Below are 24,893 nucleotides of genomic sequence, written 5' to 3'. Positions count from 1 at the left end.
GGGTGCACATAACCCCCATATATTCTTTGAATTCCCAGTCAGACAATGGCACTATATACCAGTAGTAAAAATTGTGGGTGCACATAACCCCAATATATTCTTTGAATTCCCAGTCAGACAATGGCACTGTATACCAGTATTAAAAATTGTGGGTGCACATAACCCCCATATATTCTTTGAATTCCCAGTCAGACAATGGCACTGTATACCAGTATTAAAAATTGTGGGTGCACATAACCCCCATATATTCTTTGAATTCCCAGTCAGACAATGGCACTGTATACCAGTATTAAAAATTGTGGGTGCACGTAACCCCCATATATTCTTTGAATTCCCAGTGAGACAAAGGAACTGTATAGCAGTATTAAAAATTGTGGGTGCACGTAACCCCCATATATTCTTTGAATTCCCAGTCAGACAATGGCACTGTATACCAGTAGTAAAAATTGTGGGTGCACATAACCCCCATATATTCTTTGAATTCCCAGTCAGACAATGGCACTATATACCAGTAGTAAAAATTGTGGGTGCACATAACCCCAATATATTCTTTGAATTCCCAGTCAGACAATGGCACTGTATACCAGTAGTAAAAATTGTGGGTGCACATAACCCCCATATATTCTTTGAATTCCCAGTGAGACAAAGGAACTGTATAGCAGTATTAAAAATTGTGGGTGCACGTAACCCCCATATATTCTTTGAATTCCCAGTCAGACAATGGCACTGTATACCAGTATTAAAAATTGTGGGTGCACATAACCCCCATATATTCTTTGAATTCCCAGTCAGACAATGGCACTATATACCAGTAGTAAAAATTGTGGGTGCACATAACCCCAATATATTCTTTGAATTCCCAGTCAGACAATGGCACTGTATACCAGTATTAAAAATTGTGGGTGCACATAACCCCCATATATTCTTTGAATTCCCAGTCAGACAATGGCACTATATACCAGTAGTAAAAATTGTGGGTGCACATAACCCCAATATATTCTTTGAATTCCCAGTCAGACAATGGCACTGTATACCAGTATTAAAAATTGTGGGTGCACATAACCCCCATATATTCTTTGAATTCCCAGTCAGACAATGGCACTGTATACCAGTATTAAAAATTGTGGGTGCACATAACCCCCATATATTCTTTGAATTCCCAGTCAGACAATGGCACTGTATACCAGTATTAAAAATTGTGGGTGCACATAACCCCCATATATTCTTTGAATTCCCAGTGAGACAAAGGAACTGTATAGCAGTATTAAAAATTGTGGGTGCACGTAACCCCCATATATTCTTTGAATTCCCAGTCAGACAATGGCACTGTATACCAGTATTAAAAATTGTGGGTGCACATAACCCCAATATATTCTTTGAATTCCCAGTCAGACAATGGCACTGTATACCAGTATTAAAAATTGTGGGTGCACATAACCCCCATATATTCTTTGAATTCCCAGTGAGACAAAGGAACTGTATAGCAGTATTAAAAATTGTGGGTGCACGTAACCCCCATATATTCTTTGAATTCCCAGTCAGACAATGGCACTGTATACCAGTATTAAAAATTGTGGGTGCACGTCACCCCAATATATTCTTTGAATTCCCAGTCAGACAATGGCACTGTATACCAGTAGTAAAAATTGTGGGTGCACATAACCCCCATATATTCTTTGAATTCCCAGTCAGACAATGGCACTGTATACCAGTATTAAAAATTGTGGGTGCACATAACCCCCATATATTCTTTGAATTCCCAGTCAGACAATGGCACTGTATACCAGTATTAAAAATTGTGGGTGCACATAACCCCCATATATTCTTTGAATTCCCAGTGAGACAAAGGAACTGTATAGCAGTATTAAAAATTGTGGGTGCACGTAACCCCCATATATTCTTTGAATTCCCAGTCAGACAATGGCACTGTATACCAGTATTAAAAATTGTGGGTGCACATAACCCCCATATATTCTTTGAATTCCCAGTGAGACAAAGGAACTGTATAGCAGTATTAAAAATTGTGGGTGCACGTAACCCCCATATATTCTTTGAATTCCCAGTCAGACAATGGCACTGTATACCAGTATTAAAAATTGTGGGTGCACATAACCCCCATATATTCTTTGAATTCCCAGTGAGACAATGGAACTGTATAGCAGTAGCAAAAATTGTGGGTGCACGTAACCCCCATATATTCTTTGAATTCCCAGTCAGACAATGGCACTATATACCAGTATTAAAAATTGTGGGTGCACATAACCCCCATATATTCTTTGAATTCCCAGTGAGACAATGGAACTGTATAGCAGTATTAAAAATTGTGGGTGCACGTAACCCCCATATATTCTTTGAATTCCCAGTCAGACAATGGCACTGTATACCAGTATTAAAAATTGTGGGTGCACATAACCCCCATATATTCTTTGAATTCCCAGTGAGACAATGGAACTGTATAGCAGTATTAAAAATTGTGGGTGCACGTAACCCCCATATATTCTTTGAATTCCCAGTCAGACAATGGCACTGTATACCAGTAGTAAAAATTGTGGGTGCACGTAACCCCCATATATTCTTTGAATTCCCAGTCAGACAATGGCACTATATACCAGTATTAAAAATTGTGGGTGCACATAACCCCCATATATTCTTTGAATTCCCAGTCAGACAATGGCACTGTATACCAGTAGTAAAAATTGTGGGTGCACATAACCCCCATATATTCTTTGAATTCCCAGTGAGACAATGGCACTGTATACCAGTAGTAAAAATTGTGGGTGCACGTAACCCCCATATATTCTTTGAATTCCCAGTCAGACAATGGCACTATATACCAGTATTAAAAATTGTGGGTGCACATAACCCCCATATATTCTTTGAATTCCCAGTGAGACAAAGGAACTGTATAGCAGTATTAAAAATTGTGGGTGCACGTAACCCCCATATATTCTTTGAATTCCCAGTCAGACAATGGCACTGTATAGCAGTATTAAAAATTGTGGGTGCACGTAACCCCCATATATTCTTTGAATTCCCAGTCAGACAATGGCACTGTATACCAGTATTAAAAATTGTGGGTGCACATAACCCCCATATATTCTTTGAATTCCCAGTGAGACAATGGCACTGTATAGCAGTAGCAAAAATTGTGGGTGCACGTCACCCCAATATATTCTTTGAATTCCCAGTCAGACAATGGCACTATATACCAGTAGCAAAAATTGTGGGTGTATATAGCCCCAATTCTATTGCTAGGGGACTTGCAGGGTATTTCTGAGGTGAAGGTGGGGGGGCACACCGTTGGAACGGGGATTTGGGGTGTATATATGGGGTATACGGGAATACACTGTCAGTGTGTTCCATTCAGGATCCTGGGAAAGCTGGGTTGCGGCGATTGAGCCCGTCAGTGCCACGTTACACTGACAAGCTTCTCCCTGGAATTGAAGTTATATGTAAGCCCAATATATTCTTTGAATTCCCAGTCAGACAATGGCACTATATGGCAGTAGCAAAAATAGTGGGTGTATATAGCCCCAATCCTATTGCTAGGGGACTTGCAGGGTATTTCTGGGGTGAAGGTGGGGGGGCACACCGTTGGAACGGGTATCGGGGGTATATATCGGGTATACGGGAATACACTGACAGTGTATTCCATTCAGGATCCTGGGAAAGCTGGGTTGCGGCGATTGAGCCCGTCAGTGCCACGTTACACTGACAAGCTTCTCCCTGGAATTTAGCTCTTATAAGAGCTGTTGGTTGTCTTCTCCTTCCTATCCTAGCCTGTCCCTGCCTACCCAGAATCTAACCCCTAGCTAACTGGACGGAAACCTCCGTCCTCGGTGAATTGCAAGCTCAGAATGACGCGAAGCTGGGCGGCGCTGTTCTTTTAAATTAGAGGTCACATGTTTTCGGCAGCCAATGGGTTTTGCCTACTTTTTTCAACGTCACCGGTGTCGTAGTTCCTGTCCCACCTACCCTGTGCTGTTATTGGAGCAAAAAAGGCGCCAGGGAAGGTGGGAGGGGAATCGAGTAATGGCGCACTTTACCACGCGGTGTTCGATTCGATTCGAACATGCCGAACAGCCTAATATCCGATCGAACATGAGTTCGATAGAACACTGTTCGCTCATCTCTACTTATAATTACCGTCAGGTATCAAACGCGGCTATGTGACAAGCCATGCTCACCTCCTCTGAGTGTAATGTGCATGCAAAACTGAGCCAAAGCTTTAAACATGACGGCTGCATTGACATGATGGTATAAAATTTAAGGTCCTGGGTGTTCCTTGCCATGTGGCTAGAAAGTGATATTATTTATTACCTCAATGCTCTGCATCTGAATTATTCATCAATATAATAACTCATACAATACAGAAGTTTATGATAGACTATAATGTCACAGTGACAAAAAAGTAGATGTCTTCCCAACCATAAGTCTTACTAGATTCTTTATCTTTCACACGAAGTTGCTGCTTGTGATAGTTTTGTAAGTCTGTCACTAGAACCCAGCATATCAATCCAGTCTTGCAGACATGTAGGTTAGGGTCACCTGAATCGTACTGGGGTCTACCCTTGTGAATCGCTGCCTCTGTTACTGAGATATCACTATTTTTGGCAATATACAGATGAGCGCTCTGAAGTAATGGTGACCCCTCATTTGCATATTGATAAAACCATTAGCATTTACAAAGGGGAAGACACTGTTTGATTGTGGTGACTCTAACCTATATATCTGCTGGCTAGATTCTGGTGACAGACCAGGAGAAGGAGAGTCACTGAGGCATCTTGAAAGAGGAGTTGACACCACACCCTTATTTTTAGCAAATACTTCTATTTTTCATGAATTAACAATTTGGAAACATCTTTTGTCAAATGTGAATACATTGGTCACTGGGGTTACCACTTCAGAGTGAGTCTCTGCACACTATAATGACAGTCCTGGTAGTGCCAGACTCTGCAGGGACACCCAGTTATTCAGAGGTTTCTAGTAGGACTAACAGAGGAATAGCACAGTGCAGAAATATAAGAAAAGATGCTATAGGATTACTAAAATAAACTATCTCTAAATCACCTACAAAGGTACAGATATTGGGGACCACCTACATCCATGTCCAAACCTACCCTATACTGCCTAGACTGACAGATGGAGACAGATCACATTGGCAATTGGTCAGATAACAGACTTTGGAGTCTTTGGACTGAGACAAGTCACATAACAGAGACCATGTAGTAGAGGCAGAGTATCCATTTTTTCATAGAAGGAGTCAATGCGAAACCTTCACCCAGACCAACCCAAGTGAATCATTTATTATCGTGGATATTAAATATTTACTGTATATATAATATATATGTTCTGACTAATGTTACTCCAGTATTCTGCAGCTGTAATGGTATGTCATTTATAGTCGCTTTTTTCTATTATGGTCCTTGTTCTACCTATAGCATAAGGACCTAGGCAGGACATGACCACCGATGGCTTCACTGCTGAGCACACTCGACTATGTGGAATGTAGTCAGTGCCTAAGGATCCCTTCATTTGCTGGCCCTTACTCAATAGTCGTCTGATTAGGACATGATTTGGCCCAACATTTTCTACAGAGTCACAAATATCTAAAAAAAAAATATTCATTAATATCCAAATTTATTCTAGAAAGGGACAAATTTATTCTAGAAAGGGATGAATGCAGTTCCAACACTGAGTGGATTTTTGTGTCACTTAGGATTTTTGCCTCCTCATAGATTTTAATGAGGTTAAAAGCTTTCCACAGACGTTGTGTTAGACAGTGTGAACATGTACGGTGCTTACACTGTAAATGTGCGGTGTCAAAAATCAGACAGATTTACAGAAGAACAGGGAAGAGAGACTGTGACATATTCCCCTTTGAGTGTCTAGGACTTCTAGCGGATACTCTCTATTCTTAGAATACCTTGTTTATAATCAGAACAAGGTACGTATAACATGGATGTGAGTTGTGTCCATATAAAAACATATTGGGTATGTTCACATGATGCAATTTGCTGCTTTTTTGAAGCAGATTCTGCCCAAAAATCATTGCCAAGTTATGTACCCCTTAATCCGCCTCCCTTTATATTCAGTAGGAGCTAGAAATTGAAGGAGGAAGCTCAAAAAATAAGCATCCTGCTTGATCTAGGGTGCAGATTTCCATAGCTGATTCTACCGCAGAACCTGTGGCACAAGTCAATCTAGGCCCTGTCACCTCACTAGGGACTTCTTCCAGTCTGTGTCACCTTGGAGCTTGTAATAGTCACACAATATATTGGGTGCTTTCATGTCCCATGTACAATTATTGATAAGGGGTAACCCCTTGCATTGACTAGAGCAGGACTTCTCAAACATTTTCTTTTTTTTTTTTTTTTTTTTAAATGTAGATTGTGAGCCCCACATAGAGCTCACAATGTACATTTTTCCCTATCAGTATGTCTTTTTTGGAATATGGGATGGAAATCCATGCAAACACGGGGATAACATACAAACTCCTTGCAGATGGTTTTATGCCCTTGGCGGGATTTGAATACCAGGACTCCTGCGCTGCAAGGCTGCAGTGCTAACCACTGAGCCACCATGTGGCCCCCTGACTTCTCAAACATTTTCTACACCAGCAAAACCATGAAGAAGCCCTGTCCTCACTGCTAGTCAACATCCATGTCCTGAGTGCACTGTGTAGAGCACTGCCAGTACTAGCCATTGTCCTCCAGTACTAGCCACAGACTAAAAAAATGTTTTCATGCTGCAGTGTCTTGTGCCATCCAAGAAGACAATCTTTGATAGATCATTTCTGCCAGGGCAAAAGAGTTGTGCCCTGCAAAAACTGGTCTTTTCTGCTGACACTGAGACATGCCATACTTCACCAGAAACTAGGGGAATAGTGACACCTCACCAGCTAATTCCTTCACCATTCCAAACTGGTCTAGAGTGGGGCTTATCTAGCTAAAACATGCCCACTCACCCAGGCCCCACCACCTGTTGTCTCTTATGTTGCAAAACAAGAGACTGTTGCAGCCAATGAGAAAACAGTGCAGCTTATAATTTCTCCTTTAAAAACTGCATTACCGGTTGCTTCACACCTAGGGGGCACCTCAAAGGTGAACCTCACTGCTTGAGAAGCCCTGCTCTAGAGCACATTCTTTAACTGTGGGGTGGACCGGACTGGTGAGCCACAGATCTCTGCCACTCTTAGCAGGGACTCTAAAACATAAACCACACTGAAGGACCTGTGGTGACATAAGGACCTGTGATAATGCATGTCCTTCACCATAGAGCAGCTCAGGTGGAGTCTGCAGGCTGAATACTCTTTAATCTGGAGGTAGAGGCATTAGAGACTGTTACTAGAAGTAGGAGGCTCTTCCCTTATCACCTCTTTCTGTTTTAGGGATGCTCCAGAAGTATGGAATTATAAATGATTTGCTGCAAGTTTGGAAGGTTTTATTTGGGGCCACACGTGGAAAGGGGGAGATTGTGCATGGCATTAAGAGAACAAAAAGTTGGTGGACAATTGTGCTACAAATTATACAGTATTGTGGTGTTTGGAGCTTCTGCGGAGGTATTTATTTTTCACTGCTAGGGTGAGATGTTGTGCTGCACTTTGATGTTTGGCGCTTGTGGGAGGTATTTTCTTGAGGATGTTGATATTTGGCGCTGCTGGAGAGGTATTTTATGCTGCAATGTGGTATTCGGTTACGGATATTATGTGTGCTGTACTGTGGTGTTTGGTTGCCTCTGGTGTGGGTATTATGTGTACACTTTGTTTGGCACTACGTGGTAGCATTTCTTTTCTGGTGAGGTCCCGGGATCCCAACATATTGACTAGTCAGACCTCAGTCATAAACGTTTGAGAATCTCTGATATTGAGGAGCTGTATACTTTCCATAAGCTTATTTCATAGTAGAAAGTGGTGCCAAGATCTGAATAAGGGGAACATCAATATGACCCTCATTCTGTTCCTTACAGGGCTTATAAAATAAAAATTCAGCAGACATTGTTTGTTTTCTGCGTCCCGTCTCTATTAATTACCCAGGGAGACGACTGGTGAAGAATGTTCTGTCTCTTGCTATTTGGGATATGGTTGCAAAGTAGTTTAATTTGGCTGCAAAAGAACAAGTGCGGCTGAGAGTCTGGAGGAGGGAGCCAGGCTTTTGCTGCAGTGCAGAGAAAGGGGGAGATTCCAGTCTCCAGTTCTTCGGAGGCGATCCTTTGTAAGATCACAGCTTTTTGTAAGCTGCACACTGTCAGTTTAATACTAAATTCAACCCCATGTAAATGGTATTCCTGCAATTGAGTAGTATTTACAGCAAAGAGTTAAACAATTGAAAGTTAATTTCTTGGCCCCAACCAAGACTCGGCTCAGTAAATGTTGATTTCAGCACTCCTGCCTACATGTAATTGGAATACCATATTATCAATACAAAAGAACAGAGATCCCATGGGTTCTGCCTTGTCAAAGTCAATGGTCCTCGATTTGCCGCCACGTCATGTGTCCTGGTTCCAGGCCAGAAAGCCTGAAAGATGACAGGAGGTCTAGTACTCTTGTCAGAAGGGTTACATCAATTATAGTGAATGTTTCTTTAAAGGGATTTTATCATTAGAATCCTGTTTTTAGCTAAATCCATGCAAGAAAGGCTATTCTTCCCCTACCTTTAGATGTCTTCTCCGCGCCGCCATTCCTTAGATATCCCATTTTTCGTCCATATGCTAATTAGTTTTCTCGCAGCACTGGGGGCGTCCCCTGTGTTGTGAGAAAACTATTCAGCGCTGCCTCTTGTTTCCTGTTTGGCCACAGAAAAATGGCCAACAGTGCCCACTGCGCATGTCCATCGGCCATTTTCCTGTTGCCTCTCCCGTTCGGCCAAAGGAAAATGGCAACGGACATGCGCAGTCAGCGCTTTTTGAAGAAGATGTGATGGGACAAGGAAGAAGAGGCAGAGGAGGCGAGCAAGAAGAAGGCGGCGCTGCTGTTCCTTAGACATCCTGGTTTTCGTCCATATGCTAGTTATTTTTCTTGCAGCACTGGGGACGTCCAGTGCTGTTTGAGTGCTGAGGACCGCCCCCATTGCTGCGAGCAACTAATTAGCATATGAGGAAAACCGGGATATCTAAGGAACAGCGGCGCCGCCTTCTTCTTGCTCGGAGAAGACATCTAAGGGTAGGGGAAGAATAGCCTTTCTTAAGGCTATTCTGACGTGGGTTTAGCTTAAGACGGGATTCAAATGATAGAATCCCTTTAAAGGGAACTTTCCACATACATTCTGCAGGCAGCATGTTATAGAGTGGAAGGAACATACCAGTATAACTAGTTATTTATCTTAATCTCTGCTAATCTTGGGTTTAGGAGTCCAGTGGGCGGTCCTACTCACTGATTGATAATGATTTCTATAATCAAACTCCTAAGCCTAGAATAAGCATCTGCTCAGCTCCTCCTGTTCTATAACAGGAGTCTGCTTCAACCTCAGTGTCAAATTCCTCTGTTTGAACATAGTCTAAGGCCCTGCTCACATTGGGATCATGTTTTCCATTTTTTCAGGATCCAAGCAGATCCATCATGATGAATTAAGATAAAAAAAGATCAGTTCTCTTTTTGCTCCTAATGACCTATAGTTGGTCCATCAGTTTTCTGCCAGCTATCTATGTTTGTCACTAGATAGAACAGAGCTGTATACGTTATTCTGACCTTAAAAAGCAATGAAAAACGGATGGAAAAGAACATAAGACTGCATGTGTGAACAGAGCCTAATTACTGCATTTTGTAATGATCATTGGGTAGGCTCTGTTCCCATCTGCATTGTATTTCTATTACAAACTTTATAAACAGCAGACACCAATAGCGCCTGACAGACCCACTAACTTAGAACCGTGTCCATTGTTTTGCATGCTGTACCATTCTTACTGTCAGATATGACAAAATGTACGCTGGAGGCTCCTGGCAACGCCTCTGAGAGAGATGTGAACATAGCCTAAGAAATGCTGTAATTGTTATATACAGCATGGGGTCCTTCTGAAATATTTACAACTAAAACAGCCTTAGGCCCTCTTCACACAGCAGGCTTTTTCTGCACTATTTCGGATCAGTACTGGTAGCAGTAGACGCTACTATAATGGAAAAATTTGCAAATCTCGGACTCACTTCTGGTTTTGTCTTAAAATAAGCCCACATGCACATGTCATGTGCTTTGTCAGTGTGCTAGCTGAGTTTATAATAGAGCGCACACTGGCCGAAACTTGTGTTATGGCCCCATACACCCAACCATGTATTATCAGGGCTCCATGCAGAGGGGCAATAATCAGACAGGTCCTATTACTGTCCGCTTTGCAGCTGGACACATTAATTAAAATATATGGGTCTATGGAGGTTATGGATGGCATACAGATATTATCCATGTGCGGTACCTGTTGTTTTCTTATGGACCCATACATGCATACAGACTTACTGCACTAAAATACTGCCATATGAAAATGGCTTTAGGAAAAGAATGGTGTTATACATCCCAAAAGCATAGCCCTAAAGAATAGCTAGGCCCGAGGCAGCTCCTTAAGATATGTATGTTTTATAAGGATGTGGACCATAGCAAGAGACAGAATCCAAAGTCTTAAAAAGTAGATTTTAGATAGAAGTCTGCTGAGTACGTTTTCCAAAGCCAGTGTGAATTCATGACCTATACAAAAGTTTTATACATGACAGAATTTACATCTTGTGCTTTTTAGGCCCAGCTCACATCTGTGTAGGAGGATCCGTTGCCAAGCAAGGGTGCAGCACTTCTGTTAGGGTGCATTCACACTACGGAACGCCAGCGTGTATCACAGCCGTACACGCCGGCGTTACAGCAGGGCTGCCGGACACTTCCCATTCATGAATGGAAAAAAGCAGTCCATTCATTTCTATGGGGAGCGCTCGCATGCCGGCTCCCATAGAAATGAATGGGAAGTGTCCGGCAGCCCTGCTGTAACGCCGGCGTGTACGGCTGTGATACACGCTGGCGTTCCGTAGTGTGAATGCACCCTTACTGTGGTAAAACTGTGAAAACTGCTGCAAATGGTATAAAAATGTAAATGGAAAAAAAAAAAAAAAAATAGTATTAACCGTTTCTTTTCTCTGGCAATACAGCGCTGGTGCTCCTGCTAAACACTCGATCATTGTTCACAAGTGGGAAGGACGTGACTCCTGGAGCCATTTACATGGCTGGCGATGGGGGCCGTGATTCCAACAGAATGGACAGATGGAGCACCAGAGATGGATCGCTGGTTGACAGAGAAAATTAAGTTTTACACCATTTTCAGCGGTTTTTCCTTTTTGTCAAACCATACATAAACCCTTTAACTCTTACTGTCTTTTTATATTTTACATAAATGACGTATATAGTCTAGATATGTTAAATCTATATCTATATTATACATTCTTATATAAGGAGTTCTCTATGACTCTATACTGATGGCATATCTTAAGGAGAGGACATCAATACTGGATTGGTGGGGATCTGACCCCTGGAATTTAGTCATAACGCGACTCATGCAATTGCATGGGGCCTTGGAAATCAAGGGGTCCCTGCAGTGGTGGGTTGCATTCTTCACCATATGGACATAATGTGCAATGCCACCTGGAGGTTAGAGCAGAGAGGGACTATACAGGAGCAGGGATGGATGAGTAAAATATTGGATGATACTTGTAAATATCAATAGGTAGCGGCCTGCTGTATCACTATTATTAGGTATTATGTATGCAGGCTAAAAACTGGGGGCAATACTATGTGTGGCCTATAATGGGGGATTTTTTTGACTGCAAATAGGAGTGGTTTTGGTAAAGAAGGGGCGTGACCTAAACATTTTCAGACTGACTGGACTCAAACAACCTGTAAACCTTAACAACTAGCTTCCCATACCTGAATAACGACAACACACTTGTTTTAAACTCAATTTAGTGGACGGGGTCGGCCACAGCTTTATTGATAACCAACAGGTAGAAAATTCTTTAAACGGAATTTCTTAACCGTAACACCACTGGTGGGCCGCGGGCATGTCACCTCCACTCCCTTTTCTGTATTCAAAAACCGCCAGCTGTGACTTCTAATCCGCAGTCTCTAAAAGGGGAGACAAGCATCAGTAACAAAAACTCACACAGTAAACATAACAAAAAAGGGGAGGGAGGGCGGGAAAAACTCTGCAGGGGGATCAGGATAAGAGGGCAAGTGAGTAGGATGCCAAAAGTTTTATACCCTGGGACAAACCAAAGCCATTAGCCAATTGCCTGATAGTGGCGGTAAGGGTTATAATCAAAACAACTATAAGGAAACAATGCTATAGCAAGCAGGAGAGAGCATCCCTCACGTTTGGCGCAGTCCCCACTGAATTCTCAAATACCATTAACCCTTTATGGGAAGGACCATGCCGATTACAGCTGGTTAAATATATAGGGACGCCATTCAGTCAGTAACGCCCAGCCCTAGACGGGTGGGCGTTATGCCAGACTGACTGGACTCAAACAACCTGTAAACCTTAACAACTAGCTTCCCATACCTGAATAACGACAACACACTTGTTTTAAACTCAATTTAGTGGACGGGGTCGGCCACAGCTTTATTGATAACCAACAGGTAGAAAATTCTTTAAACGGAATTTCTTAACCGTAACACCACTGGTGGGCGTGGCGTGGTATGCCGGCCGCGAGACTCCCCGCGGGCATGTCACCTCCACTCCCTTTTCTGTATTCAAAAACCGCCACGGAGGAGACCAGACTTTAGACTGGGCTACGACCCCCCCCCCCCCCAACAAGAAAAGGGCCTGCTCAACCCCGTCCTGAAGACCCGATAAGAAAATATCAAGACCTATTTCATTGAGGTGAACCCCATCAGGTCGCATTAAACGACGGTTGTCACCTTCTAGTTGCCTATGGCGGACAACCACCCCACCCTTAGCCCTGACAAAACGCGCTAGACGAGAATTAACGGATCTGCGCGCCTTCTCAACAGCCGCGGCATCCCTGGCGCCTTGCCAGGTAACCCGCGGAACAATTTCGGACCAGACAATTATGACCTCCGCAAAGTAACCAGACATACGTTCCATATCTGCCCTCATAAGCGTAATTAACTCGGCAACACCCAAGAAGCACAAATCATTACCCCCCGCGTGGATCACTAAAATAACAGGAGGGGGAGCAAACTGTCCAACTGCGATAACTTCAGGAAGAACCTGGCACCACTTCAGGCCTCGAATGCCTCTCCAATCGACCTCGATGTCTCGAAAGCCCAAGGACTTACCCCCGGGTCTATTCTGAGCTCTCTGAGCCGCCCAAAAAATATAACTGTGGCCAAGGAAACAGACAAAGGGCCTCCGGACACCTGTAAAAGAAACAAGATCACAAGAGTTCAGGACGTACATAACTAGCATAACATGACGAACGCCATCTCCCAATCCGCTGCACCGACTCCACCGGCAAACCCGCTCTGGACGCCTCCGTCGCTGCCCCAATCCTGAATGAGTGAGTGCCATACTCACTCGGGTCAAGCCCAAGGCTGCTAAGAACCCGACGGAAAATGGACCGAAACTGAAAAACAGTCAGGGGATCCCCGGATTCATGCACCAAAAAGGGGGCACCAGGGGAACGAACCTGAAGAAACAAACCCACCAGACGAACCACACACACCGCCCCCGAGACCGGCCGCAACAGGATCCATGAACCCTTACCCTGCTGATCCGTCTTGGAACGCCGGATTCGAATCCGGACAATCCCGTTAGACAAAATCACATCTTCCAACAAAAGGCCACCATGTTTAAACTTTGATGGAGGGACTAACTCCCCTATCCTAAGAGCGCCAAAAAATGCCAACGAAAAACCAGCCGAAAAAAGGGAAACCTCATATGAAGAGGAGCAGACCGACGCGAGGGACGAAACAATGCGGCATAACAGGTCATACGACACTGGACGCCTGGTATCACGGGAAACCACCTCCCTGCGCCACCCTTTAAGGGCCTGACGAAAAAGGAAGGAACCAAATAAGTTACCCCAACCCCGTAGCTGAAAGAAAAAATTTAAGCCCGAAAAACGCCGGGACGCAACCGCGGTGGAAAACCCCTTGTCACGCAACTGCAACAAATACCGGAAAACTACATCCCACCTATCACCCTCACAATTGAGAACATCTTTGTCACCAATCAACTCACACCACTCCATCCACGCCTTACTGTAACCAGCCCAAGTTGTCGGGGCTACCGACTGCTGAATCATAGACATCACCCGGTCATCGGCAGATCCCAGAGGTACAAGGGGCACGAGAGGCCCTCCAACGACGCTCCTGGAAGCAAACTCCTGAAAACCTGCCATTGAAAACGGGATAAGGCGTCAGCAACATTATTACGGCAGCCCGGTATATGGCGAGCCTTGAACCATATATTTAACTCCAGGCAGTGGAGAACTAAGTGACGGAGGAGAGATAAAACCGGGGGGGAAGACGATGACAGGTGGTTAATTGCATTAACCACACTCTCGTTATCTGACCAGAAGACCACCCGGCGATTCCTCAATTGCCCACCCCATAGGACCACTGAAACGACTATGGGGAATAACTCTAAAAGAGTGAGGTTCTGACAAAACCCAGAACTCCGCCAGGCATCGGGCCAAGCAGAAGCACACCACTCAGTGCCAAAGATGGCACCAAAACCAAGGGACCCAGAGGCGTCCGTAAAGAGGGACAAATCCGCATTCGTAGCCTCCACTGAACACAAGTATGTCCATTGTAGCTGTCCAAGAAGCTCAACCATACGGCTATGTCCGCCTTCAGTGGGCGAGTCAACCGGATCCTATGAGAAGGGGAAAGCACACCCCTAGTGGCAAGAGACAATCTGCGGGAGAAAACCCTGCCCATTGGCATAACGCGGCAAGCAAAAACCAGCAGGCCCAGTATGGACTGCATCTGCCGCAACGTTACTTTGCTAACTGACAGGAAACCTCGAAGCAAGGAAGACAAACGCTCCAATTTATCCCGGGGGAGACGGAAAACCATGTGGACCGAATCCAATTCGATACCGAGGAAGGAAAGCACCGTAGTTGGCCCTTCCGTCTTCTCCCGGGATAACGGAACCCCAAAACGACACATCAGGGACCGAAAGGAATCCAGCAGGAATTGACAGCGGGAATCCCCGGCGGGGGCCACAAAAAGGAAGTCGTCCAGGTAATGTATAATCGACCTGGATCGAGTCTCATACCTGACCACCCATTCCAAGAAAGAGCTAAATAGCTCAAAAAACTGGCAGGAAATGGAACATCCCATAGGCAAACAGGAGTCGAAGTAAAACATACCATCCAGGGAGCAACCCAAAAGATGGTAACATTCCGGATGAACAGGAAGAAGGCGGAATGCCGACTCTATATCAGACTTTGCCATGAGAGCCCCAGGACCCGCCACTCGCAACAACGCTACCGCCCGGTCAAAGGAAACGTAAGAAACAGAAACATCCGACCGGGGGATACCGTCATTAACCGAGGAACCCTTGGGATGGGATAGGTGGTGTATCAACCTAAACTTACCGGCTTCCTTCTTGGGGACAACACCCAACGGAGACACCCTGAGATTAGGAAAAGGAGGGGATGAAAAAGGACCAACTATTCTACCCAATTCTACCTCCCTCGAGATTTTCTCGCTAAGCACATCTGGGCGGTCCCTAGCAGATTTTAAATTATCGAAAAAATACGGGTAATCTGAATGAACAAAGGGAATAAAGAAACCGAAGGTGAACCCTTCCGACAAAGTCCTGGCAGCCTCACGGTTGGGGTAGAGGTCTAGCCACGGCCGCATCGCGACCGCGCTCACTGGGGTCTTTCCCCTCAGCGGGACTTGCTGGCTTACCGGGCTTCGCCGGACGGGTGCATCGGACTGCGGAATGACTACCGCCGCAGTAGGAACATTCATGCTTATATTTGCACAGGCCGAAGAACCTGCAATGGCCCTCATTAAAGAGCCAGCAGGCCCCCGGTCTGCGCACGGCCGCCGATCCTGAAGGGGGAGCTGTGCCGGCGGCCCCTGAGGGAAAGGGCTGTTTCTGTGACATCATCAAGCGGAGCCACAGTTCAGTAGCTTTAACGCCCCAACCGATAGACGGCTGAAGTGCAAGGCGGCGGCGAAACTCCTCGTCATACCGCCACCAAGCATTCCCGCCGTGGGATTTAAAGGCATTATAAACAGAGTCCATATACAGAAATAATTCCGAACAACGTTCCGGATGACGCTCGCCCATGACATGGCCCAAAACAAAAAACGCCTGTAACCAGTTGTTCATCGTCTTGGCCACTCTGGGCTTGCGTTCAATAGGGCGATCCGAAAGAGTCCTCCTCTCCCTATCCACCGTGTGCTGATCAGTAGAGACGAGCGACCAGATATCCACGTACTGGTTATCCCAAATCTTCTGTTTAATCTCTTCATCTAAGTGTGCACCCAAAGGGGGAACACCACAGAAGAAGGATTCCTTATGCACACTGGCGGAAGGGGGAGGAGAAGCCCTAGGAGCCGTAGCAGCCGAGGAAGCCAGAAAAGCCTTAAGGGCAGGGAGCAAGGCCGCTAAATCCTGACCCGTACCCCATGCCCCAGCAAAATCGAACTCACCTGGAGGTTGCGACACAGGCACCGAGCCCGGCGCCGGAGGAACAACGGACGACCCTCCTGGGACCGTGCGAGGACCAACTTCTCCACGGGACGGCAACACAGCCGACAGAGGAGGCTCCAGCCTATCACGCCTCGGACGTGCCGATCTCCTGTAGCCACCAGAACTGCACGACTCGTCACTGGAAGATGGGGAACGCCAGCGAGAGGGTCTTGATCTCCTGGAACTCCTACTGCGCCTGGAGCAACGAGAGCTGTGGCGGGAGCATCGGCTATGCGACCCAGCAGACCTGCGGCTTCTAAGCCTCTGGGGTCCCTGGTAAGAGGCCCCCGAGGAAGATCTTGAGCGACAGCGACCACGGGACCTCCCTTCATTATTAGCAATGCGCGACTCCGCAGCAACTCCACTCGCAGCTAGGGAGGGAAAAGAAGGAACCGTTACAGGAGAAGCCACAGGAGCCCCTGGGGAAGGGAAGGGAGGGGCCGATGGGGCAGGGACCGCTTGCAATACATAGGTCACCGTACCCAGGGACTGGGAACCCGCCGCGCAAGTAGAGGAAAAATGTCCGCCTAAATTAGATAGGGAGGAGCCCTGCCCAGCTAAAGGTGTCACGGGCCTAGCCTCCCCTGCTGATACCAGCGAGCTACCAAGCTGCTGAACAGCGACCACCGCCGCAGACTCAACCTCCGCCGCACCCGCCGCTTCATCCGGCCCAGAGGAAGAGCTTTGCCTACCGCCCATAGTCGTAGAGCCGCCGCCCAGGGGAGAAGGAGAGCCGAAGAGGAGAGGGGACCGTTGGGAGACCGCGCGGCAAACAGAAGCCCGCGAACCGGAAGTGACGCCGAGGCCACTCCCTCCGGAGGCGTGGCCACCCTCCGAGCGGACGCGACAGGCGCCGCTCGCAGCAGCAGCAGCCGGAAGCCCATGGGAAACACTGTGGAGTCTACGAAAGGGAGGAGGGGAACTACTGGGACTCAGTCTATTCGGGGGGCACGAGACCCGAGGGAGCGGCGCCCCACTCAGGAAGACTCACCGGACACAGCTGGGGTAGGAGCCGGGGTAAGCTGGGACACCAGCCCCTGCAACCAACCCGGACCTTCCACATCCATCCTGGACTGCAACAGCTGGACAATACTCAGATCCGCCATCACCCCTCAGGCCCACAGTCAGACCGCGACACTGGTAAGCTACCCACAAAAACTCTGCAGGGGGATCAGGATAAGAGGGCAAGTGAGTAGGATGCCAAAAGTTTTATACCCTGGGACAAACCAAAGCCATTAGCCAATTGCCTGATAGGGGCGGTAAGGGTTATAATCAAAACAACTATAAGGAAACAATGCTATAGCAAGCAGGAGAGAGCATCCCTCACGTTTGGCGCAGTCCCCACTGAATTCTCAAATACCATTAACCCTTTATGGGAAGGACCATGCCGATTACAGCAGGTTAAATATATAGGGACGCCATTCAGTCAGTAACGCCCAGCCCTAGACGAGTGGGCATTATGCCATTAGGGAGGTATCCTCCCTTTGGCTTGGGTTCCCTAAAATGACAACTCTGCCCTGCATATAAATATACTTTATTCACAATAGAATATACAACTTATTTTATAGTCTTACTTTTTCAGCCTATTGTTAATCCTGTCCCAACTTTTTTAAGATGTGTCCTGCCATCAATTTCTAAAGTGAGTTTGTCAAATGAATGAATGAATGAATAAATATGTCTAACTTTTACATCCTAATAAGTGTTGTATGTTCTATTGTATAACTTTCATCTTCTGATTAGTGATCTATGTTTTATTGGGTAACTTTTACTTTATGATATGTGAGCTCTTTTCTATTGTTAACTCATAATGATGACAGAATATGACGTTTCAAAGCTTACTCTGGGCTTCTTCTTCAGATATATCTAAAAACACTTTCTGCAGGCTGCATATTTATGTATAACTGGACATAACATATACACTGTGTCCAGTTATACATAAATATGCAGCCTGCAGAAAGTGTTTTTAGATATATCTGAAGAAGAAGCCCAGAGTAAGCTTCGAAACGTTATATTCTGTCATCATTATGAGTTAGCCATTAAAAAAGGTATCACTTACTGAAGACTTTTTCCTTTTCTATTGTATAACTTTCACCTTCTGATAGATGTTCTATGTTCTATTGTGTAACTTTCACCTTCTGATAGGTGTTCTATGTTCTATTGTATAACTTTCACCTTCAGATAGGTGTTCTATGTTCTATTGTATAACTTTCATCTTCTGATAGGTGTTCTATGTTCTATTGTATAACTTTCACCTTCTGATAGATGTTCTATGTTCTATTGTGTAACTTTCACCTTCTGATAGGTGTTCTATGTTATATTGTATAACTTTCAACCTTCTATTGTGAAGAAAATATGCTTAGATGAGATTCCCAAGTCCCTGCCTTCTTGTTTTCTTAACATTGGAATTGGAGTTGTACAATATCTTGACTTAGTACTTCATTTTCTAGCCACACATTCAGATTATAATGTAGTTTCTTGATTTTTCTTACATAGAACAGGAAATGTAGTTTCTGCAATTTGTAGAGAAATTTTAAAAGCCATACTAAAATCTACCTTAAAACCTGCACATAATTTACCTTCATATATAATGCATGCATTTCTGTTTATTAACACATCGATATTCACAACAGTCCGGCTTATTAACACATGAATGACAGATTCAGGTATTGCCCATTCATATGGTAACAAGGGGCAGGAGATATTCATGTGGTAATGAGCGGGCTATATCACTGCCAGTCTGAAGTTTGGGTCAGGATGAAAAGCGCTATATAAATATGCAGAGCTGGGTATTCTGCTGAAGCTCATTGTGATGATTTGTTATTTGTGGTTCTCCATAGGACTGCAGGTAAACCTGGTGCAGTATCTTACTGGGTTGTCTGGAATAACAGAACGATCTCTGTTTTCAGGGAATACACATCAACTCACCAGCTATCTGTGGTTCTTGTTCTGATAGGAGTGAAATTGAGCTGCAGTATATGAAATTTTCAAGGACAGATAAAAATAATTTATACACTAAAAAAATGATTTTAAAGCCGGATGTCGGTGAATTTTTGCAATATGAAAGACTGTGAGCGACACATTTTCAGATTCCTGTAAAGATAAATTCGCCTGCTAATGCAGGGATACGTTGCTTGCCCCTTTTTTGGAGGATTAACCATTCAGGAGACAACCCATGGGAGATGTAATGGTTGACTTTTTATTATTGTGACTTTTGGAAAAATCCATAGGAAAGAAAAAGTCATAACTAAAGCTAGCCAAACACATAAGATAGTGGTCAGCGGAATGAGCTATTCCATCCAGCTAAACCATACATATGCAAGCTTCAGCTGAGCTGTGCTGAATAAGGGGAGGGGAAAAAGCTGTGCTAGTACAAAAGATAGGGCAACAACCAGGGGAGAATCAGGAGGCCCCCATATACCGGGGATTGTCAGCTGTTCCCTAGGGGCCCCTTCACATGGCGTAAGTGCGCCGCTCATTTAGACCCGTACACTCGAGCGCTTCAAAACACATTCCATTCACTTCAATGGGAGCGCGTGTAAAGTCAGCTTTACGCATGCTCCCATTTGAAGTGAATGGGATGTGTTTTCAAGCGCTTGCGTGTACAGGTCTAAATGAGCGGCGCACTTATGCCATGTGAAGGGGCCCTAACAAAATTCCCAGACTCAACAGATACATATCTAAAGTGTACGGGATTTCTACTATTTTCATATTGATATTAGATAGGTAATTGATATCAGATCAGTGGTGGTTCAACTCCCCCACCAATCAGCTCATAGCAAAAATACAGTGGGGGGAACTTATGAGGACCAGCACAGCATGTGCTGGTCTTACAACTTCGAGTGATGGCGGCATATGCACCAGAAGGATTTACAGCACTGCCCTCACCTTGATCACCACCCTGCTCTGCCCACCTTTCCCAAAAGTGGAGACCAGGTCATAAAATGGACAGTGGCTATATTTTTTTGGTGCAAATGGCCACCAGCCGAATAAACACTGCTATTGCACAAGAACACTGCCATGACCAGTTTAGTAAATTCCCTCCAGCGTACAGAACTATAAACAGATCACTTTGGCCATTGTTACTGCAGGGAAGAGAATACTTCAAGAAGCCATATATACAATATATCTTTTATCATGTTAGATGGAAATGTTCCTTAAGAACTGTTATAAATAACTAGGATTGTGCCGCTATTCTGTTCTCATAGCCCTGAAGCACATTGACACCGGAGGCAGATACTGGACAGAATATGAGAATGTGGATATTTATATACTAGAATAATAAAGCCTGCCTATATAGGAATAGATGAATAGGTAGAGAATCTCGAGGCGTGATCAGTCAAGCATTATTGATGTATTATCACTATTGACTTCTTGATGTTTTTCTGGTCTTGTATATACTGTCTTACTTACATTGTTTATACCCTGTACTTCCTTTTGCAGGCTCTGCGGGGTTCTCAGAAGCTAGTCCTCTCTGTGCAGTCTTCAGGCCGGGTCCCCGGAGGCCATGTCTCCAGTCATATTTATACTTGGGTCGATCCACAAGGCCGCAGTGTCTCCCCTCCTGCAGGGTTACCCAATCTGCACAACCCGTCTGTGGGGGTTCCAGAAAAGGAAAAGAGGAGTCATTTACAGCTGCTACAGGAAGGGGATGAAAAGAAGGTGTGGGGGTAACACTGTATTCTAAACAATCATTATATGACATTTTATGTAATACCTGCTCCTCTATATTTCTCCTGTAATACAGCTATGGATCCTTGATATGTTTGTTGGGATTTGCTGATAGTCTAATGTCAGTGGCCCAGCATAGACATTAGGTTATTAGCAGGTCTAACCAAAACTGGCTTAATCTGCCATGAAGTATCAAACGCCTTTAGGCTGAGTTCACATCTGCGGCTCCAACCTGAGACTCTGGAGGAGATTCAGCACTTCAGCATGCAGCACTAATTTTTCCAGCAAATAGCTGGACACCATTAAAAATAAGAGGGGTCTGGTGGGTGCCTATTCTGTCCATCATGTGATGTATCTGCCACCTCAACATGGTAATTCTGAATTTCCTTACATAAAGTATCAAAACATTCAAACCTATTTTTCTTTGCTCTCTTGCATTGTGTTATGGAGGTCAAACACAAACCTGCTTTATGGAGGTGTATGTGACATTCAGAGACGCTCAATACTGCACAATTGGAAAATCTTTTAGCAATTACAGAGTCCTTTTCTAACAGAAAATGGAAAGATTTAAACCCCTAAGTATAGAGAGATGTATCGACCATTGATGTCAGCAAGACATCTTACTAGGAATGGAGAGCTTTACCTCTACATGAAATGCTATTGGGGGAGGTTTATCAAAACTAGTACTTCTTATACCAGTCTTGATCTCCCCTGTGTCAAAGTAAGATGCGCCCAATTTATTAAGAGGTTCTTACATCTTTACACTTTAGGTGCATCTCATTGCCTCCAAATCTCAAATCTACGCCAGCTAGGAGCTATATTGAGCTAGAATTTACGACAGCTGATGTAAAAAATGTAGCAAATTTGTTGAACCACAGTAGGCTATGCCCCGTTCTACTATAAATTTGCCCCCATAATTGTGAATATGTATTATTATTTTCTGGCGTTATCTGATACACATATCTGTAATGGTAGTTTTCCATGAACATCACATCTCTGTCCACAGAATGTAAAGGCCCTCGCTGCTCTATTCAGCAAAGTGTAAGGAGTGATGGCAGACAAGGAGTCCATCACTTCATTTTAAGTACAGGGGAACCCAGGTTTCATAATTGTGGGGGTCCCAGGGGTGAGACCCCATGAGATCAAACACTTATCCCCTATTCCAGGGCTGTTAACACATTGGTGGACCAAGTGCAAAGGTTTCATAAGTGGGCCTCCCCTTATATCATCACTTGCTATTGTGCCCATTTGAAAGCTGTCAAAACCTGGTGACATTCAATGGGTGAAAATGTGTTATCTGACTGATGGAACTTTCTGCCTGTCAGAAATGTTTTATCAATTAATCTCTAGTGATAATCATCATTGCTATTATTTTAGCGTGTAAGAGATATCGCTAGAGAGTCGGTCGGCATATTTTACTCTATAAAGATCAGGCAGGGACAGGGTCAAATGTAAACTTTATTGATGTCTATGTATGTGTTGTGTGTTTGGTGCAACTCTTTTGGCACTGCAACCTCAACGATGCTAAAAATCTGGGTCAAAACCCCAATAAATTTCCCTGTTATGTTATATTCAGAGAGGTATTACATAAGAATACCCCATGTGATTAGGCTCAGTGGGCTATTACATTATCCCTATATCGGTCAATTAGAGAGCAAAAGTATAGTCTGCATTCTGATTGGTAGCAGAGGGGACAACATGGACAGAAGTCCATGCTACCCCCAACGATTGTCAAATAGGGGTTATGTATACCTCCCAACTTTCAAAGGACAGAAAGAGGGACAAAGTGTGTTGTGCTATGTATGCCACTGCAAATTTAGCTCCGCTCACTTCTACATTGACTCCTCCAATTCTCATCCATTTTTCTTTGTACCCCCACACAGTATAATGCTCCTACAGTCACCCTAACATTATATGACCCCACATTGTAATAGTCCCCTCCATTTGCCCCACCGTATGAATTTCCTCTCTTCATGCCTCAGTTTAAATCGGGGTCAAATAAAGGAGGGCATTAACTGGGGCAACTAGAGGCAGATACGTCCTCCAGATACCCCCAGTTTAATGCCACCCTCCATCATTCCCCAGTTTAATGTTCCCTCCATCTGTGCCCAGTATAATGTCCCCTTTCATCTGCCACCAATTTAATGTTTCCCCTTCATCAGCCCCCAGTTCAATTGCCCCTCTTCAACTACCACCAGCTTAACGTCTCCCATCTGCCACAAGTTTTATTTCCCCTCCATCTGCCACTAGTTTAATGTCACCCCCAAAGTTAACATAATAAAATAACTGATAATCTGCTCTCCTCACTTTCCTGCTGCTCTCTTTTCCTGGAGTATACAGAGAGATGCAGGCCGAATGTGAGTGATGTCATCACATTGCGCCTACAGCTCCCGGGGCCGGAGCATACAGATGAGAACAGTGGTGAGGCAGGGGTCTCTGCTCCTGCTTCACCATTGTATTCAACTCATCTGTGTCCTATCCAGATGCAGATGAGTTCAATCCGAGACATACCTCCCGCCAACCGGGACCGTGGGAAAGCACCCTGAATCCGAGACTGTCCCACAGAATTTGGGATGTTGGGAGGTATGAGGTGATGCAAAGACAATGATAATTTCTCATTGTCTCTGCAGTCTACAGTTCTGCTCCTTCCCCTCCTTCACGCAGATCTAAGATTCTGCCTGAGGCAGGAAGGGGAAGGACAATTTAGAGCCCCATATCTCAGGATTCAGATCATATCTCAGGATGACTTTTGATTAATTTTAAAGATGTGAATCTCATCTTTGAAATGATACAAAGATGACCATGATAGCCCATACAGATCCAGAGTGATTCACTGTTAAAAATGCTGTCAGGAATTGAGGTCTGCATTGGGATTGCAATGCTGAACATCGTACTCACCAGCAAATGGCTCCAGATCTGTATAAACTGGCAGGAACAAAAAGAGGCCTTAACTTCAGGCAAAACAACAAAACAAAACCTGCTCGGCTGAGCTACTAACTAAACACTTGAATGCTAACTATACATGTGGCTTGCTCCAGCCACACGGAAAACAAAACAGAGGCTGTGTTCACACAGGTCTCACAAGTAGACAGGCTTTTTCGAGACAGGACCCAGCACCTCCTCTCTCCCCCAGGAACTACACAGGACTGAGGTCTTGACAGGGTTTTATAGGCCTGCATTGAGGCCCAGCTCCCACCTGGGCGTGTGCTCTTTTCTGCTGTAGGAAAGAAGTGGTTAAAAATCACAGGTGAGGTTTTTGCTACAGCCCTGTACGGACCTCACTCACCACACATAAGAGAGGAGTCTGGGGGAGATATAGCGTCCTTCCAGGACTTTGCCTGTCACTTTCTCACATTACATTTTAACCCCTTAATAAAAATCCAAAACTGTGCCAAAAATGTTTTTTCGAAAAGTCGCCATATTCTGACACCGTAACTTTTTTATACTTCTGTGTACAGGAATGCATATAGCATCCTTTTTTGTGGGGCCAGGTGTACTTTTTAGTTATACCATTTTGGGGAATTGCTTTTGCTTTGATCATATTTTATTAAAAATTTTTATCAGAGGCAAAACAGTGAAAAAAA

General features: G+C 44.6%; 1 protein-coding gene across 2 annotated transcripts in view; it reads left to right on the top strand.

Moving 5' to 3' along the window:
• WHRN (whirlin) overlaps positions 1–24,893 on the top strand; it is a 133,209-nt gene that overhangs the window by 62,962 nt on the left and 45,354 nt on the right. For both annotated transcript variants that reach the window (XM_075260177.1, XM_075260176.1), the window contains exon 3: positions 21,082–21,300. In XM_075260177.1, coding sequence (XP_075116278.1) covers positions 21,082–21,300 — 219 coding nt within the window. The remainder of the gene's footprint in view (positions 1–21,081; positions 21,301–24,893) is intronic.

This window comes from Leptodactylus fuscus, chromosome 11 (assembly GCF_031893055.1).
Source record: "Leptodactylus fuscus isolate aLepFus1 chromosome 11, aLepFus1.hap2, whole genome shotgun sequence".
Lineage (NCBI taxonomy): Eukaryota > Metazoa > Chordata > Amphibia > Anura > Leptodactylidae > Leptodactylus > Leptodactylus fuscus.
The sequence above is the reverse complement of the archived record's forward strand: the minus strand, read 5'-3'. Positions and strand labels throughout refer to the sequence as shown.